Source organism: Cetorhinus maximus, chromosome 12, assembly GCF_964194155.1.
Source record: "Cetorhinus maximus chromosome 12, sCetMax3.hap1.1, whole genome shotgun sequence".
Classification (NCBI taxonomy): domain Eukaryota; kingdom Metazoa; phylum Chordata; class Chondrichthyes; order Lamniformes; family Cetorhinidae; genus Cetorhinus; species Cetorhinus maximus.
In genome coordinates, this window is record NC_135890.1 from 27,013,581 (window position 1) to 27,033,366 (window position 19,786).

At 41.4% G+C, this 19,786-nt stretch overlaps 1 protein-coding gene across 6 annotated transcripts in view; it reads left to right on the top strand.

The window, feature by feature from the left end:
* Positions 1-19,786, top strand: part of LOC144687324 (tyrosine-protein phosphatase non-receptor type 12-like) — a 113,503-nt gene that overhangs the window by 86,654 nt on the left and 7,063 nt on the right. For 4 of the 6 annotated variants that reach the window (XM_078553276.1, XM_078553275.1, XM_078553274.1 and 1 more), the window contains 4 exons: positions 5,985-6,062; positions 11,359-11,456; positions 11,571-11,601; positions 18,498-18,626. In XM_078553276.1, coding sequence (XP_078409402.1) covers positions 5,985-6,062; positions 11,359-11,456; positions 11,571-11,601; positions 18,498-18,626 — 336 coding nt within the window. The remainder of the gene's footprint in view (positions 1-5,984; positions 6,063-11,358; positions 11,457-11,570; positions 11,602-18,497; positions 18,627-19,786) is intronic. The other 2 variants (XM_078553277.1, XM_078553280.1) reach the window with 1 other exon arrangement.

Below are 19,786 nucleotides of genomic sequence, written 5' to 3' on the forward strand. Positions count from 1 at the left end.
TTTGAAGCTTGATGCCATCCAAGACTAAGCTGTCTGATCAGTGCCCCATTACTCCCTCCACCTGTGGTGCACTGTGGCTTCAATGCGTACAGTCTTTGACAGCTTTGTGAACTTTGCCAAGAAGAAGTATATAAGCAGCAGCATCATGGAAACACTTTCAGCTGCAAGTTCATCTGCAAATCACCTAGCATATGGATTTGGACATTTGCTGCTATTCCTTTATTGCTGAGTCAAAATCTTAAAATAACCTAACACCATTGTGAGAACACCATTGACTGCAGTGAATCAGGTAGAAGACCCACCACCACCTCCTTAAATCGCACATTCCTCGCTACTTAAAAAAAAAGTCCTGCGTGCTATGCAGCGACTTCTGGTAGAATAAAAGTGAAATTAGAAGGAAGAAACTTGTTTCCCTATATTTTTCTTCTCCCCTCTCCAATCCCCTCCCCACTCCCCGCCATCCAATATTGTAGATTAATAGAATAGGCTGCCTTCAAAAAGCCATTGAGGCAGTGCTGATTTTAACCTGTTTAAAGTTCTCTTTCACTAGCTAATGAATGGGATTAAAGATCATAATAATCAGCATGGCTGTACAAAACGCTGGAGGGAGAGGATACAATCTCTGGTGTGTAGCTGATCATGGCTGAATATTGTGGTTACAATATTAGCTGCACACTACAATAAGAACTTATTTATATAGAGCCTTGATGTAATAAAATGGCCCAAGGTGCTTCATGGGAGCAATATAAGACAAAATGGCACTAAGCCACATAAAGGAGATACTAGGTCAGACTACCAAAAGCTCGATCAGAGTGGTATGTTTTAAGGAGAGTCTTAAAACAGGAAACCAAAGTAGACAGATGTGTAGAGAGGAAATTCTGGAGCTTAGGGCCTAGACCACTAATGGTAGAACAATTAAAATCGATGTTCAAGAGGCCAGAATTGGAGAAGTGTAGATATCTCTGAAGGTGTGGAGCTGGAGGAGATTACAGTTAATAGGGAAGTGCAAGGCCAGAGGCAGATTTTAAATGAGGATGAAAATTTTAAATTGAGGCGTTGCTTAACCTGGAGCCAATGTAGGTCAGTGAGCCCAGGGGTGGTAGGTGAATGGGTGCTGCTTAGGACACAAGCCGTAGAGTTTTGGATGATTTCACGTTTGCTGAGGGAGAACTGAGATTAGCCAAGAGCGTGTTGAATAACTTAGAGATAAGAGGGTTTCAGCAGAAGAAGAGCTGTGACAGTCTTAGTGTGAATATGAGATCAGAAGCTCAACTGGTGGTCAGATGTGACACCAAGGATGCGAACAGACTGGTTTAATCTCAGACTGCTGCCAGGGAGAGGGATGGAGTTAGTACCTAGGAATGGAGTTTGGAGCATGGACCAAAAACAATGCCTTCAGTCTTCCCAATATTTAATTGAAAATTTCTACTCATCCAGTACTGGATGTCAGAAAAGCAGTCTGATAATTTAGCAACAGTGGAGGAGTTGAGTGAGGTGTTGCTGTCAGCATAAATGCTGTCAGCAAACTAACACACTGCTTTTGGATGATGTCACCGAGAGGCAGCATGTGGATGACAAATGGGATGGGGCCAAGACTTGAAGACTCCCAAAAGACTTCTGCCAACTTTTGCAATCAGGGAGAAACAATTAACCAGTTGGAATTCTCCCAGATGAGCAATTGTTAAATGATATATAAATCATACTTAAATGTTTAGTGTCTTGAGATCCAGATTTATGAATAATTGAGAATGGGGTAGTAAGAATTAGAGAGGCTATGGGAAAGTCTCATAAATTAAGATATTATATCAAACTCAGTGGATGTGGCATTATAAAATTGGCTTTGACGTTCATGTAGTTCCGCTGCATTATTTGGTGAAAATGTGCATGGGATTAAAGACTACCCTGCCTGTTCACTCCAGATGTCTCAGATTGAATGAAATGGATGCCAGTTACGATGTATTAATATTTCTGTGGTGTGTGGTATTGTTTGCCAAAATTTAGTGATATGTTCCAGCCATGCAGGAGTTGGATGTATACAGAAGCGAAGGACATTAATGCTGGTTTCACTTTCATGTTTGCAACAAACCCTGTTATTCATTAATTGCTGTTCAGTTGCAAGCTGTTCCAGTACAGCTACATCACTGGCATCTGCCCAGCAATGTGGAAAATTGCCCAAATATGCCCTGTACACAAAAAGCAGGACAAATCCAACCCAGCCAATTACCACCCCATCAGTCCAGTCTCGATCATCAGTAAAGTGATGGAAGGGATCATCAACATCGCTATCAACGGCAATTGCTTAGCAATAACCTGCTCACTGATGCTCAGTTTGGCTTCCACCAGGGCCACTCAGCTCCTGACCTAATTACAGCCTTGGACAAACATTAAAAAAAAGCTGAACTCAAGGGGTGAGCTGAGAGTGACTGCCCTTGACATAAAGGCAGCATTTGACCGAGTATGGCATCAAGGAGCCCAGCAAAGCTGGAGTCAGCGGGAATCAGGAGAAAACTCTCCACTGGTTGGGGTCATACCTAACACAAAGGAAGATGATTATGGTTGTTGGAGGTCAATCATCTCAGTTCCAGAACATCACTGCGGGCATTTCTCAAGGTAGTGCCCTAGGCCCAACCATCTTCAGCTGCTGCATCATGAGGTCAGAAGTGGGGATGTTTGCTGATGATTGCACAATGCTCAGCACCATTCATGATTCCTCAGATACTGCATTTGGACATGGACTACTTCAGTAAGACCTGGACAATATAGAGGCTTGGGCTGACAAGTTGCAAGTAACATTCATGCCATACAAGTGCCAGGTAAAGACCATCTCCAATAACAGAGAATCTAACTATTGCTCCTTGACATTCAATGGTATAACCACCGCTGAATACCCCACTATCAACATCCAGGGAGGTTACCATTGATCAGAAATTGAACTGGACTAACTATATAAATACTATGGCTACAGGAGCAGGTCAGAGGCTAGGAATCTTGCACCAAGTAACTCACCTCCCGACTCCCCAAATCCTGTTCATCATCTACAAGGCACAAGTCAGGAATGTGATGGAACACTCTCCATTTGCCTGAATGAGTGCAGCTCCAACAACACTCAAGAAACTTTAATACCATCCAGGACAAAGCAACCCACTTGATTGGCACCTCACCCACAAGTGTTCACTCCCTCCACTGCTGATGTACAAGATGCACTGCAGGAACTCACCAGGGCTCCTAGGGCAGCACCTTCCAAACCCATGATTTCTACCATGTAGAAGGACAAGGACATGGGAACACCGCCACTTTGAAAGTTCACCTCCAAGCCATGCACCTGACTTGGAACTATATCACCGTTCCTTCACTGTTGCTGCGTCAAAATCCTGGCACTCCCTCCCTAACAGCACTGTGGGTGTATCTACACCACATGGATTGCAGCTGTTCAAGGCGGTGGCTCACCACCACCTTCTCCAGGGCAATTAGGGATGAGCAATAAATGCTGGCCTAGCCAGCGATGCCCATATCCCATGAATGAATAAAAAGAAAGTTCGGAAGCTTTATCCATTTTTCACCATAATTTTGGAGAAAATTATGTGCTTAAACTTTCCTAACAAATAGGATTGGCTAGATTCCACTGTCAAGATAACAGTGATGCTAATGGTTCTTTCTATTGTTTATGCATATATGGTACAGCAACTTCAGGTGAGGAGCAGATGTGTGATTTTAAATCTGAATATCCAAAACTAGCACCCCAGTTTAGCCACTCCACTGTTAGCTTTGTGAGAATGACATATCACTATCTGCCTCACCATTGACATCCATTAAATGTTGCGATGCTGCTGTATTTGCAGTAGACTTTAACTAAACTAGCCACAAAGTTAAGTCTTGTTATCTCAAGCATAAGCACCCTTTTAACTATGTAATAATTGCTAATTACTGTTAATCATCCACTAGCACTGAAAATTAACTGTTTTAAGTGTGAAGTGCCATTGCTTCAGGTATTATTGGAGAGTTTAAAGATGTCAAATTTAAACCTCTTGCTCTTATTCCCCTCGCTCTGCCTCTCCCACACACGCTCGCCCTTAAGCGTGCTCACCCTCTTTTTTTCTATAATTCTTCCTGTGGCATTGAATTGACCCACTCCAATTTACACTTTCTCCTCCGTTCTTGTGATGATTCTTTTCCCCCTCAAACCATCAACATAATTGGGTAAGGGTTGCCTTGTTCACTCAGGTCCCAGGTGCTCTGTTTCCCTTGCTGTGACATTATCAACTTTTTGTTTTAGCAACCTAGTGTGTAAAAATGGGACAAATCCAACTAACATTGACATTGTTACGTGCCCAGCTACAGCAAAATCTGGCCTGATAGCTTCAACCTGACCTAAAATTGCCAGCTAAAATGGTCTCTGAGATAATGAACATAATCTGAAGTTATTCCCATAGCATAATCATGCATCATGTGATTATTAATTTAGCTGTTTATATTTGGTTACAATTTGACGTAGAAATGACAATAACATCTTTCTTTTCTAAATGAACCGAATGCATAGGAACAATTCCTTTTGTCCAATTTTGAGATGGCATCAGTTGTGGCAAAAATGTATGCATTTCCAACTACATCTTTTTTCGTAGTTTAATGGTATGAATAGGATTGTCACTTGACAAACTGATGACAATCTGGTGATACTCGAACTACTGTTTTTCAGAAATGGGGCATTTCTGTTTTTGCTTAGTTTTGTTGCGACATACAATAATTGTCAAAATCAATGAAAATATATAGAGTTTTGCTACTACTGATGGGTTTAGTTTTTGTGCTTTCTAAAACCATTATTGCTCTGCAAATATAATCAAACAAAAAAAACTCATCAAGTTCCTGTTAAACCTTTTATTAATTTAGTGTTATCTAATACACTAGCCACATGTGACTAAATTGGGAATCTGATTTGGCTAATGCAACTTTGATTAGTAGATAAAATAGGTAATAAAGATGCTATGATCTCGATACTAATAGTTGCAGGAGTATGGACATGTACTAGAACTTTTTGTTTGTTGGTAAAATGATAAGCCAAAAAGCATTGCATGTTGTTTTTGATAGTTATGCTTTACTTCCTTAGTTGTTGATTATTGCTAAAATTATATGTAACATGGCTGAAAACTAGTAACATTATATGGCGACTGGAGCTGTCATTGTGGTCAGCTTGATCCATTGAACAACCACTTAAGGCACCTGAAGACAGTGAGCCCAACCAATAGTAGTGACAGCAGGGCACATCATGATAAAGTGTGGACAGCATGTTCTGGATAGTGCGTAGGGCTGGATCAAGCAGAGCTCATGCAAGTCAACATTCTGGGGAATCGCACTGACGGAAATGATGTACTGATTGCATCCAATCGCTGGACAAAAAGTTAGAAGCTGCACCAGGATGTGATGTGTCTGATAACTTCATGCCAGAATTCCAAACTTCAGTGAAGGAGGCACACTGCAAAGTTTTGCACTAAGTGGGGTTTGAGTAAATATACACATGATGGCTAAAAACATTTCTGCGGTAACCTCACCTGTGGCTGTTCAGTAATTTCAACTAGATAACAGAGTTAATATTTTTGGACATGGCTAAATATCCCTCTGATGTCATTTGATACCAACTATACTCCATTTAGTATGTCTAGTTACAAAATTGGCCGATTCCTCCTGTCAATTGTGTAACATTGTATGATTGCTGAATTATGTTCCCCTCCGCATTTGCAACTTGGCAAAATGAGTACTTAAAATAAAGTGTGTACAGTTCTGACTTTCGTGCAGGAGTAGCAGCTCCTGTATTAAGTATGACAGTAAATACAGAAATGTTTTATCTAGCGTATCGAATTTCCCGCTGTCTTCATAATAGCATATCAGGCCCACTATGCTTTAAACGCCTGATGAAAATACTCTCTACAAAGCTGCAGCAGGGGAACTGGAATGGTAGTAATCAAACCAATTTTGAAATTTTATTTTGAAAGGTTCTGGAAGCAAAGCAGACAGTCCACCTCCTTTGCCAGAAAGAACTCCTGAATCTTTTGTTGTGGCTAATGAATCCGGTAAGATCTGTTTCTTTTTAATTGTTATAAAGTTGCTGAAATCATATGTTCAAGTCGTGTGGACACTGGTGAATCATACTTTATTCATGGGTCCACTAAGCCACCATAATTAGCTGGACAGGATAACTTTTCTAGGTACTGCAAATGGAGAGAGTAGTAGAATGATCTCATTTTTGCCTGATAAATTGGTTGGTGTGAATTGCTTAGGCAGTCCCAAGACATCAATCAGTCAACAGTAATTTCAAGTTTGAATTTTCAGTAGTAGATGTTATTTTATCTGGGGCCTATATAAAATCTCTAAGTCCAACTGATTAATCTAATCAAAACTGCAATCTCAGGATTGATATGTACTACTACTTAACATTGTGTAACAAAGAAGAAATTTAAAGCCAGATTCTTATTGATTTGACGTGTCATATATCTGCCACTGGGTGGTGCTATATAACAAGGTAGGCATCAGTATACAGTGCATAATGTCATCTAGTGGCAAGAATGCAATATTTCAGCACCATATTATGGTATATACATTTATTACAATGACACCCAGTGGCAATAATTTGGAATTGAGTACTGTTATGAATACATATCTCCAAGAACTATATGTTTTTAAGAATTGGAAGGACATTGAATTATTTGGACACTTTATTGGGAACTGACCTCTTTTTAAAAAAAAATTATAAGTTCACTTTGGACTGTGAGCAAACTGCCTTTTCCAAGAAGTCACATGACTTCAGCTAAATGACCAGCAAGGCAACTGAGGAGATAAGAACCACTTGTTTATTTGAACTTTAATTGCTGGAGAAAAAAAAAACTACTGCTTTCAGAGGCTGAGGGGCCCTGGTGATTTTCTGGAAACCATCTGACTGAGATGAGTTTCTGTATTGGACTCCTTTTTTGGGAATAAACTGAAAAGGAGAAGATTGTCCAACTCACTTTCTCCCTGCCCTGTCTGAAATTCAGTTTAGTTATCAGTATCCAGCTAGAAATCCTCATCTCAGTATAACTCATCTGTATTTGGAAACCTGAGAAGTTGAGAGAAAGATCCCAAGGTCATTGATCACGCTCTGTCCTCCATGCCAAAGCTCCTTTGGAAAGAACGTCCAGATAACTACTGTGATCAATGATCTGTCTTCGCATGCAGGAACACCAGATGGACAGTGTCAAAATCCTTCAAACTTTATCCTTTTACAAAGTTTTCTCATTGGCCAAAAAGTGTTTTCTTTTCCCTTAAATGCTAACCTCTGCAGAGACCCTATTTGTTTTGTCCTTTCCGTGTTTATTAGGATTTAAAGGGGTATATAGCTACATTCCCGGATTACAAATTGAATGTTAACCAGTTTTTGCAACTTGCTTTTAAAAAGTTTCATTTCATAATAAACTCGAATGATTGATTTATTGAAAGAGGCCTGGTTAAGGTCTTTTTTATTCTGGTTCTAACATTAGCGAAAGAAAACAATTGGCCATTTTGATGGGTGAATAAAACATTTACACTTGTGATGCGATCTATGGAGTAGTGGCACTAGAGAAACTGCGCACTCCTCCCATCCCGGTTGAACAGTTGTGCAATAATATTTGCTGCCATAACGATTAATTTCCAGCCATAAATCATGCAAAGCTTCAGCAAATCATAGTCAGCCATTTGTTTTCTTCCCTTCATATGGGTGAATGCTTGGCCTTTTTTGATCTTCCCATGATTGCATAAAAACAATCTTCTGTAATTTCTAGGTGCTGAATTGAGAGTACAAACCTGTGACCTACTGTTCTGAAGCATGTTGGTTTTTCCCTCGTGCACTTACACTTGCCCAGTTCTTCTTCTTCACCGACATGCTGAACCTTGGTGCCATCCTCTGCAGACATGGGATCAACTTTCAGTGTTTGCTGAGGACCGGCTGCACCTCTTCACCTTGTCTAGACTCTTCCATAACGTCTATGTGTTGTCAGACTGCTTGTCTGACATCCAGCCCAATTCCTCCAGCTAACCATAGAGAAGAGCAAAACTATTTTCTTTAGCCTTTCCCACCAATTTCATTCCTTTCCCTTCCAACCATCTTCACTGAACCACACTGTTTACATCCTTAGCATTCTGTTTGACCTTGATCAGATTCCATCTCTAAATCCTTGCCATCACAAAGAAGGACTGCTTCCACCTCCTACCTCAGCCCAACTGCCACGGAAACTCTCATCCATGCCTTCATCGCCTCAAGTTTTGATAATTGCAGTACTGTTCAGGTCAGCTTCTCAGCCTCCATCCTCTAATCTTGAACTCATCCAAAACTCTGATGCCCAGATCCTATTCTGCACCAAGTCTCCCTCACTCACCATCCCCAATCCCCATTTTTTAAAAACATTCTTTCATTGGATGTGGGCGTCGCTGGCTAGGCCAGTATTTATTGCACATCGCTAATTGTCCTTGAGAAGATGGTGGCGAGCTGCCTTTTTTGAAACACTGCAGTCCATTTGGAGTTGTCCACAGTGCTGTTAAGAAGGGAGTTCCAGGATTTTGACCCTGCCACAGTGAAGGAATGGCAACATAGTTCCAAGTCTGGATGGTGCGTGGCTTGGAGGGAAACTTGGTGTTCCCATGCATCTGCTGCCTTGTCCTTCTTGGTGGTAGAGGTTCTGGGTTTGGAAGGTGCTGTCTGAGGAGTGTTGGTGAGTTGCTGTAGTGCATCTTGTATACACTGCTGCCACTGTACGTCAGTGATGGAGGGAGTGAATGTTTAAGGTGGTGGATAGGGTGCCAGTCAAGTGGGATGCTTTGTTTTGGATGATGTTGAGCTTGAATGTTGTTGGAACTGTACTCATCGAGGCAAATGGAGAGTATTCCATCACACTCCTGACCTGTGCCTTGTAGATGGTGGATAGGCTTTGGGGAATCAGGAGGGGAGTTACTTGCTGCAGAATTCCCAGCCTCTGACCTGCTCTTATAGCTTCATTGCTTCCCCCTTCCTAACTCTGTAACCTACTCCAGCTCCTCCGCCTCCTCTGGAATCTGTGCTTCTGACTCTTAGCATCCACTGCCCCTGCCAACCTCCCTTTTACCTCATTGTTGACTGCGCTTTTAGCTGCCTAGGCTCCATGCTCTGTAATTCTTTTTAAATCCCTCCACCTCCCTTAAGACTTCCCTTACAACCCGCTTTAACCAAGCTTTTGGTCAAGCTATCTCCTCTGGACTGGTGTCCATTTCTTTCCTTGTGCCTCTGAAAAGCACCTGAGGATGGTTTGTTACAACAAAGATACTATTTAAATGTAAAATTGTTGCATTAATATTTTAATCAGACCTGTTACTGGTCAGTGTGCAGAATTATAATTAATGTAGCCAAATCAGATATTTTGTACTATTCCCTTTATAATGCCCATGTAAAGCCATTTAATTTTGTGAAGAAGAAAATGTTCTTGGTAAAAGAGTACGTTAATAATAAAGTGAAATGGTGAGTAGAACGTTGCCTATTTCAGGAATGGCAGCAATAATGTACAATTGAGTGAATGTTGCTGCTTGATTTTGCTACCTGCCCAGCTATGTCTTATCCAATTTCCTTTGTCAAATTTATCGTTTCTCTCGTTTTATGTCCAGATCACTTCTGCATAAAGTAAGTAAGGGCAACTCTGATGATAAACCCTGTGAACCACCACTTACATCTTTCCAGTTAGGAAATTTCTCATAAGAAATTTCTCAATCACCCCCTACCCTTTGTGTTCTGTCCTTGAGCTATCTCTGTTCATTATTACATTCTCCTTAATCCTATGTGCCATTATCTTTCCCATAAGTCTCTTATCAAATGCTCTTAGAAAATCCAGGTGAATCATATTGGGGCGAATCTTCCAAAGAGTGGCAATCACTGTCGGATTGTCATCTCCCTCCCTTTTTTCTTAGACAGCGCCAGAGCTCCACATTTTTGGCCTGGACTTCTGAACCTGTTTCGGGAGCCCTTTCTGGTAGTGTAGGTTCGTCGGGGGAAGCCAAGCCACACCCCTTATTTGGCACTAGCTGCCACATTTTTGGTAAGTCTTCATTCACTAATGCAGTGAAAAGCTTTGGGACGTTTTAAAGAGCTTTTTACTGTGTTAGTGAATGTGTGAGTGAGGTAATTGGGTAAGGTGGTGAGGTTAGACTAGGCTGGTGAGCCAGGGGTTGGGGGGGGGGGGGGCGGGGGGTGGCGCACGCGAGTCAGGAGTTGCATTTGAGAGAATTGGGTTTGGGGATGGGGGGCAGTGGTTCGGAGGGTTGGGGGTAGAATCAGGGATGCTCGGAGAGTTGAGAGAAGGGGTAGTGGGGAGTCAGGGGTCAGTTGTATAGTTACCCAGGAGTTAACATGGTTTTTTTTCTGTCTAATATTTCCTGCCTAACAACCGGTGAGTGAATCGGAACCTTCTGAGGTCTCCGGCACACACTGAATTGGAGAATTTTGTGGAGGGTTCTCGATCCAGGGGAATTATCCATCAGAAGTTGTAACTTGCTGGATAATTCCCAGGGATTCCTTGCATTGGGACTTCCCTGGGGCCCCATGGCACATCCTTCAGGGTATGTCTGGTCTGCGACCATCTGGGAACCAGAAGATCTGAGCCATTCGGTCTGTGATTTTTTTTTTAACAAATTGTATGCTTTTTAAAGTGTGACCTTCCCTTTAAAAGCCAATACTGGACTGCCTTTGCCTGATTAATTTGTTTCATTAATGATGTGAATTTGGCTCAGTCATTGGTGTCATTTCTTTTGAGTGAGAATCTTTTGGGTTGTCATAATCTCAGCTGACAATTCAATGCAGTATTGAGGAAGTGCTGTCTTGGCGATGCCATTTTTCAGATAAAATGATAAACTGAAGCCTTGTCTGCCTGTCTCGGTTAGCTCAGTTGTTAGGTAATGGAATTCTTAATCCCAGGGTCATGGTTTCAATCCCTATGTTGGGTGATGAATGGCGACATGCTGACTGAGAAAAATACTGTTGAATACAATGTTTAAAAAAAATACCCCATTTTAGCGCACACATTTTTCCTATCCCAATTGATTTTTGCATTTTTTTCATGGTTTAACTCTCGTTGATACATACTCTAATTTGCCCCACTGAAGGATCCAAGCTTGTGATGTGATTACCACATAATGATTCATAGTTGAATACTTCAAATTTATGATTATATTATGCAGTTTCTGCCCTTGGTCATTATTTGTGGTACAAATTACTGTAGCACCCAGAATTTGTAAGTAAATGGAATCTAATTATTAAGATATTGAAATGCAAGTCTTAGAGTGAATGATTTGATGAATTTTATTTTAACATTAATCAATTTTTTTTTGCCACAGGCTCTCCTGTTAGGCCTGTTCATATTGGGAAGTCTGCCGAATGGAGTGGTTTTCCACAATCACAGACTGTTGAGCAAGTAAAGATGGTGAGGAGTAAGGTAATGCACTCTAGTGTAATGGCATATTTAAATAACTTAAAATCATGTAGATATAATTAGAAATGTTGGATTGTTGAAAGGTACTTTAATATTTTTCCTTTTTTTTAAAAACAGAGCCTGAAAAATCCTCGAAGTTCAAGAATGAGTAAGCAACCACTAATCATTTTTTTAAAATTACTTCAATTTTATTTATTCCTTTATACTTCATCTCAAATCTATTAATCTGTACCTACTGAATGGAAAGTTAAATTATTGGCCGCCTTGATTTTTTTTTCATGCTGATTGCATCAACTTTTTCTGTCCATTTTGCACTTCTAAGCTCGTTAGGAATTTCTCAAAGTCTTATGTTCTATGTACTCCCGGGGCTTAGGAATTGCTGGATCATGAAAGACCATTAACAATCGTGGTAGTCACATGATGCGATAATGTTTGGGGTGCTTAGTAGAGGGCCAGGAAGAGAAATCATGGGCCCTGGGACTTCTCCTGTTTCCAGGCCCCTTATTCCACATCCCCCTTAACCTTCCACCTCACATCCTTTGAGAGCACAGAATTGGAAACCATTGTCACAGTGGGTCTAACTGTTTTTTATAGGTTTAGCAAAACTTCTTGGCTTTTGTACTCCATGTCTCTATTTATAAAGCCCATCAAAAGCTCAAGTTTCAGTGTGGTACATTTTACAACCATGGCATTGTCTGAAAATTACACACAACTTGGGTCGTTTGTATTATGCAACCAGGTCTACTTCTTTGAACCTGGCCCAATGCAATAGCCGGACAGCAGCATCCAAAAGACTTAAACAACCATCCTGTGTATAATTAAGAATATCTTGAACTAACAGTGACATATTTTATTGGTGCATGACTCCTGGTTTTATTTCTAAGTTTAAAAATGGCAAAAGCTTCTATCAAATGAGCACCAGTCAATTCACCTGTAATCATACGCCATTTCTATCCACACAGATGGGCTTTCTTAACCGAAAAAATACACTTTTACGCTGGGTGATAAATATTTTTTCATTTTAAATTGAAACTAACCGCACTTACAAATGTCCAGCATGGAGCATAAAATGGGAGAGAAAAGTACTGCAGGTGTTGGAAATCTGAAATGTAAGAAGAAAATGCTGGAAATACTCAGCAGGCCAGGCTACATCTGTGGAAAGAGAGAAACCGAATCAATGCTTCAGATCCACAATCTGCACTAGTTCTGAACGAAGGGTCACTGACCTCTGTTTCTCTCTGCACAGATGCCACCAGACGTGCTGAGCATTTCTAATATTTCCTGTTTCTATTAGAGCAAAAAAACCCTTTTTTGACAGCCCTCCAAAAAGTAATTGGAGTTCTTGCGAGCCTCCTATTTCCCTTCAAGAAACCCAGCAGCAGCTGCCTGAGATTTGGTTTGTCACAACATTAAACGTTAATTTTAAAAAAAACGTTAAGGTATGAAGAAAACATATAACTTGCTGAGCCAAAATAAAATCAACGTCAAAGCAATAAATTGATCATTTTTAAAAATTAGTACTTAACGAAAAGGATCTTTTAAAAAGTGCCAAGCAGCAGAGCTAGCTAATTAAATCTTTTTTGCCTTTTCACTTAAGCAGAACTAGAGAGAGATACAGACTAGGCCCCAAGCCCTGGTCACCAGGTTCAGGCCAAGCTAAAGAGTTGGGTAAATTAATGCTGACCATGCGTTTGCCTCTGGTGGTGCATACTCTGAGCTGGCCAAGCTGAAATTCCTATGAAAGAGGGGGTTGGAGGGGGTTACCTTTCAGCCTGGGTTTCCCCCTCTCTCCACCCGTTATGTAGATAGGCTTTTGACTAGGGGGGAGGGGGTGGATGTGTATCCCTACATGAGCAATGTGCGTGTGTGTCCGGTTCACTTCCAGTCTCAGGTTCTCACTCTTGCACTCAATTGCATGTGCGCTTGCTCGCATGCATACTCAATGGCAATAAGGTCCAAACAGAAGTCTATGAGGTAGGTGAGGGACTGGGGAATCTGGCGCATCCTACAACCCAGCCAATGAGCGCCGTTTTTCAAAATAACGGCAATCATTGGCCGATGAGCCTGTCAATTGGGACGGATACATGCCTGATTGGCTGCTTTAGCCACTGACCATCCAAATTGACAAGCTGTTTGGCCAGTGGGCCTCCCTAGAGGCACGAGCCCTGGTATCTTCTGTGCCTACCTCTCCCAGACCCTGGCTGAGTAATCATAGCAGTCATTCTCCATCAATTAGTCTTCTATATGGCATTACCATAATTGAATCCCCCACCAGCAGCATTCTATGAGTCATCATTGACCAGTCACATGAATACTATCACTATAGGAGCAGTTCTGATGTGAGTGATTCACCTGACTCCCCAAAGCCTTTCCACCATCTACAAGGCACAAGGTTAGGACTGCGGTGGAATACTCTCCATTTGCTTGGATGGGTGCCGCTCCAACAACACTGAAGAAGTTCGATACTGTCCAGAACAAATCAGCCTGCTTGAGTGACACCCATTTAACCACCGTAACCATTCACTCCCTCCACCAATAGTGCAACGTGGCTGCAGTATGTACCATCTACAAGATGCATTCAGCACTCTTCAAGGCTTTTTCAACAGTACCTTCCAAACCCATGACCTCTACCACCAATAAGGACAAGGGCAGCAGGTTGGTGGGGACATCACCAACTACAAGATCCCCTCCAAGTCACACACTATCTTGACTTAGAAATATATTGTTGCTGGATCAAAATCCTGGGATTGTCGACCTAATAGTACTTTCACCAGACGGACAGCGGTGGTGCAAGGAGTCTGCTCACCATCGTCTCTTGTGTGATTAAGGATGGGCAATAAATTCTGGACTTGTCAGTGACGCTCACATCTTGTGAATGAGTAAACAAAAACACAGACCCAACCATGAGGTGAGGAAACCCCTCGTGGCTGGGAGTGATGAAAGCCTTGAGTCCAAAGTCACCTGTTTCTCCCAAGCATGCTACACTTCTGTCATGTCTCTACATTCTCTACCTTTAATTGAGGAAATTCTGATCAGTTTTGTGAAGTATTAACATATATTTTCTGGCCCACTCTGTATTACTAGCATTTGCTAATTTTATGCATTATGGCCTGCTGCAGAGTATCTTGAAATAACTACACACTACGGCCATGTATCCAAAGTATGCATTGGATGCTGTCTCCAATATTGAACTATTTTTTTGGACTAGTTTAGATTAAGACTTGTAGAAATAAATTATATACCCTTGAACATTAAGGCCAACTTCCACTTGTGAACAACTTTTTTTCCTGCACTTTTGACTACTACTTCAATAATAGCAGCTTGTTTAGTGGGCTTCTTTTGAAGGTGCCTCATGATTTGGATACTTACATTCATCTCACTTATCTTTTCAAGTGCCACTATTTTCTGATATGGTTTGCTGAAAATTCTGTAGACCAGTTTTCATCATGACTTAAAATGTTTCAGCAAAATATCTGCCATGTTAGGTGTGTCCCTGAAATTGCCCATCCAGGAGAGTGAAACTGTGAGCAAAATCATCTTTTCCAAGAACCTGAGATACATGTTGAGCAACCATGTGCATCCATTTATTTTCCCTTCTTGAAACACAATTGAAAATTGACGTTTTCTGCAATATAGTTAAGGAAATCAGTTAAATGGCCGCTTACCAGGTGGATAAGCTTTACTAGTTAGCTGTAGAAGTGCATATAAAACTAAATTAATTTGTTTGCTGTGTCTTTGCACAGCATGATTTGGAACGTCCACTTAACTTCCAAATCATGAAAATATGAAACAAAAACAGAAAATGCTGGAAAAACTCAGCAGGTCTAGCAGCACCTGTGGAGAGAGAAATAGAGTTAACGTTTCGAGTCCGTATGACCCTTCTTCAGAGCTGAAGAGAAATGGAAATGTGATGAAATTTATAGTGTTAAAGGGGGGTGGGGCAGGTGGAGCTGGATAGAAGGCCAGCGATAGCTGGGGACACAGGAGGGATTGACAAAAATGCCATGAACTAAAGGACAAAGGGAGTGTTAATGGTAGTGGTTAGTGCTAAAAAGAAGTGCTGATAGTGGCATAAAGATAAGATAGCAGAGTGTGATAATGGCAGAACAAGGGTAGCATTGTGTGAAAGAATATCATGGAACAGATGGCCCTGTAGGGGATGGGATGGGGGGAGGGAGCAGTGGTGGGGGGAAAAAAGATAGAAAATGGGATAGAAGAGGGGATAAAACCACAGATAAATGAATAAAACTAAAAATTTGAAATGGATAAAAAATGTAGAAAAAAGGGGATTAAAAGGGGTGAGGATGGAGGAGAGAGCTTATGGTCTGAAGTTGTTGAACTCAATGTTAAGTCCAGAAGGCTGTAAAGTACCTAATCGGAAGATGAGGTGCTGTTCCTCCAGTTTGCGTTGGGCTTCACTGGAACATTGCAGCAGGCCAAGGACGGACATGTGGACATGAGAGCAGAATGGTGTGTTGAAATGGCAAGCAACCTATGTAGGTTAGGGTCATGCTTGCGGACAGATCGGAGGTGTTCCACAACGTGGTCACCCAGTCTGCGTCGGTTTCCCCGTTGTAGAGGAGACCACATTGGGAGCAGTGGATGCAGTAGACCAAATTGAAGGAAGTGCAAGCGAAGGGCTGCTTCACTTGAAAGGAGTGTTTGGGCCCTTGGACGGTGAGGAGGTAAAGGGGCGGGTGTAGCGCACCTGTCTCCATTTCTGGTGATAGACTATCCAGCAATATTCAATACAAGCCCACCAACTCCCACAGCTACCTCGACTATAGTTCCTCACACCCTGCTTCCTGTAAGGACTCCATCCCATTCTCTCAGTTCCTTCGCCTCCATCGTATCTATTCCGATGATGCCACTTTCTAAAATGGCACTTCTGACATGTCTTCCTCCTTCCTCAACCGAGGTTGCCCTCAACGGTGGTTGACAGGGCCCTCAACCATGTCCGACCCATCTCCCGTGCCTCTGCCCTCACATCTTCACCTCCCTCCCAAAACCATGATAGGGTCCCCCTTGTCCTCACTTTTCACCCTACCAGCCTCTGCATTCAAAGGATCATCCTTTGCCATTACCGCCAACTCCACCACCAAACACATCTTCCCCTCACACCCCCCTGTCAGTATTCTGTAGCAACTAAACCCTCCAGGACACCCTGGTCCACTCCTCCATCACCCCCCCTCAAACACCTCATCCCTTTCCCATGGCACCTACCCATGCAATCGCAGAAGGTGCAACGCCTGCCCCTTTACCTCCTCCCTCCTCACCATCTAAGTGCCCAAACACTCCTTTTAGGTGAAGCAGCGCTTCACTTGCACCTCCTTCAGTTTGGTCCACTGCATCTGCTGCTCCCAATATGGTCTCCTCTACATCAGGGAGACCAAACGCAGACTGGGTGAACGCCTCCGGTCTGTCCGCAAGCATGACCCAGACCTACTGGTCGCTTGCTATTTCAACACACCATCCTGCTCTCATGCCCACGTATCCATCCTTGGCCTGCTGCAGTGTTCCAGTGAAGCCCAACGCAAACTGGAGGAACAGCACCTCATCTTCCGACTAGGTACTTTACAGCCTTTTGGACTTAACATTGAGTTCAACAACTTCAGACCATGAACTCTCTCCTCCATCCTCACCCCCTTTTTTAATCCCCTTTTTTCTACATTCATTTTTATTTTTTATCCATTTCAATTTCTAGTTTTATTCACTTATGTGTGTTTTTATCCCCCCTTCCATCCCATTTTCTATCCTTTTTTCCCCCCACCACTGCCCACCCCCCCCACCCCATTCCCATCAGGGCCATCTGTTACTTGTTCCATGATGTTCTTTCACATAATACCTGCCTTGTTCTGCTATTATCGTACTTTGCTTTCTTACCTTCATTAGCACTAACCACAACCATTAACATTCCCTTTGTCCTTTAGTTCATGACATCTTTGTCAATCTCTCCTTTGTTCACACCTATCGCTGGCCTTCTATCCAGCTCCACCTGCCCCACCCCGCTTTAACAGTATAAATTTGATCACATCTCCACTTCTCTTCAGCTCAGAAGGGTCATACGGACTCAAAACATCAACTCTGTTTCTCTCTCCACAGATGCTGCTAGACCTGTTGAGTTTTTCCAGCATTTTCTGTTTTTGTTTAAGTTTTCCAGCATTCGCAGTATTTTGCTTTTATCATGAAAACATGAATGTGGTCCTATTGAAATTCCTTTGTTTGAGCCAGTGGCTACCATGACAACCTCTTGCTTATCATTTTTTTTGCATTGTGGCCTATCCCAGTTCAATTTAGCAAGTATTAGTTCCAGCTGAGATACTTAATCATGCAGATATGAATTAATTTGGATAATGAGTAATGTGTAAGCATTGTCCTTCTAATGTAACTTACTTTCTCTCTCTCTCTCTGCCACCTTTAGAACAAATGCTAAATAGAATGTGCAGGAAGCTGAGAGATGCAAAAAACCAGAATCAAATAGATTTAAGCCAAGAATTTTGAACTAAAGAAGTGATGAAAATAATGTTGAGACAGGATAGAGATATAGATGGAAACAAAGATAAAGAAATTAACTAATGAAGGTCAATCACCTTCAGATATAAATTTGATCTTTTGAATGCGGTGCTGCTAATTCCCATGTCCATTGCCAAACAGCCAGGACTTCCCAGTGACAGTATTGTGTCAGTCAGATCAGTACTGCACACAGTCTTAGAGAGGTATTGGGAAGTAATTATGCTTTCTAGATTTTAAAAGCAATAATTTGACAGCTACAAATGTGTCCTGCAGCTTGTCCAAGCTTTGTCATATTCAACATAATGCTGGAGAACTGGAAATTACTGTCACTTCAGAGTAGTTTTGTTCAGATGTATTATATAGATTGGTTGTGAACCTCAACGGCTGGACTTTGGTTTAATTGTACACGACTGTACTGTTGTTTGAAGGACTTTACTAATTAACTGAACCCAATTTTGAAACTGAGGTTTGATTTTTATGCTTGGAATTAGTTTCTTAGATTTAATTTATCGTGCATGCATTTTATTTCAGATACTCCTGAAACACGGGATAGCGGGAGACCATTGGGTGATTCAGGATTAGTAACTACTGCTACAAGGGGTGAGGTAGGCCAAACCTCAGAAACAAACACAAAACGAAGAGAGCGTGGTTCAGATTTAGGTGGGTATGTGTAATTTTATAAGGATACAGTAATATTTGCAGTCCTTCAACTTTGGTTGAGCAATCATTTAAATTGTAAGTTCATTAAATTATACTTGCAATGCTGAGACTTTACATTTCGTTGTTAGCTGTTAATTTAAGCATGACCCTGCCTGCAACCACCACACCCTTGCCCAAAAAATGTACAAAGATAAAAAGAGTACTTTTTGTTTACAGTATTTTTGTCTTCCCAATCAATCACCATCTCCTGTTAGGGCAGTCAGGTAAGTTGCTTCCAGAACAGCATTTATACAGAAGAGCACTGGGGTTGTACAAGTTGGGTTGTAGTAACTGGGCCTCTATTATTTCTTCCCCTGCACTTGGGGGGGGAAGAAATATGTGCCTTTTTTCTATGGCTCTTCAGCTAAGGTGAGGGACCTGCTCTGAGAAATTGCAGGACCAAAACCACAATCAATCACCCCCAGTTTAGCACATTGTTGCCATCATAACACTACAATATGTTTAAATTAGAAATTGTTAAGGAATTCATCAAGGGTTCTGTTACTTCATTAACTTTAAAAAAAAGTTGAATTCTAAATTTAAAGTTTTTGAATCAAATACTTAAGGTAAGCACTTACAAGGTAGAGACTAGAAACTATTCCTGTCTAAATATTTATTAACACTATAACATCAAAAATATTCAATATTTTGGAACCAAATTTAATATTTTTAAGCTTCATAGCCCTTTTGAGGATGAAAGTCATTTAACCTGTAAATGTGTAAAACAAATATAACTGAATATTGATTGGCACAGAGAGTTTCAACATTGTGCCTTCATCTTATGGAAGTGCCAGAGTGATGGATCTCTGGCTGCAAGGGTGAAGTGACTTACATAGTCTTAATCCATTTTCAAGTAATACTAATCTACCAAATGAAACAACCCAGTTCATTTGATATTCTTAGATTGTAAAATGATTAGCTTGAGTAATGAAGGGAAAATCAGATCAATGTGGAAGAAATGGTGTTGGAACAGTGTTTATACTGTATGTAATCTGTTATAAATTTGACTGGCGTACATGATGCTGTCATTATAAAAGGAACTATAAGATGTTCCATTACCAGCACTGACATCGTTGATTACTAAAGCCTGCTCTCTTTCCCCTTGCCCCACCCCTGTGCAG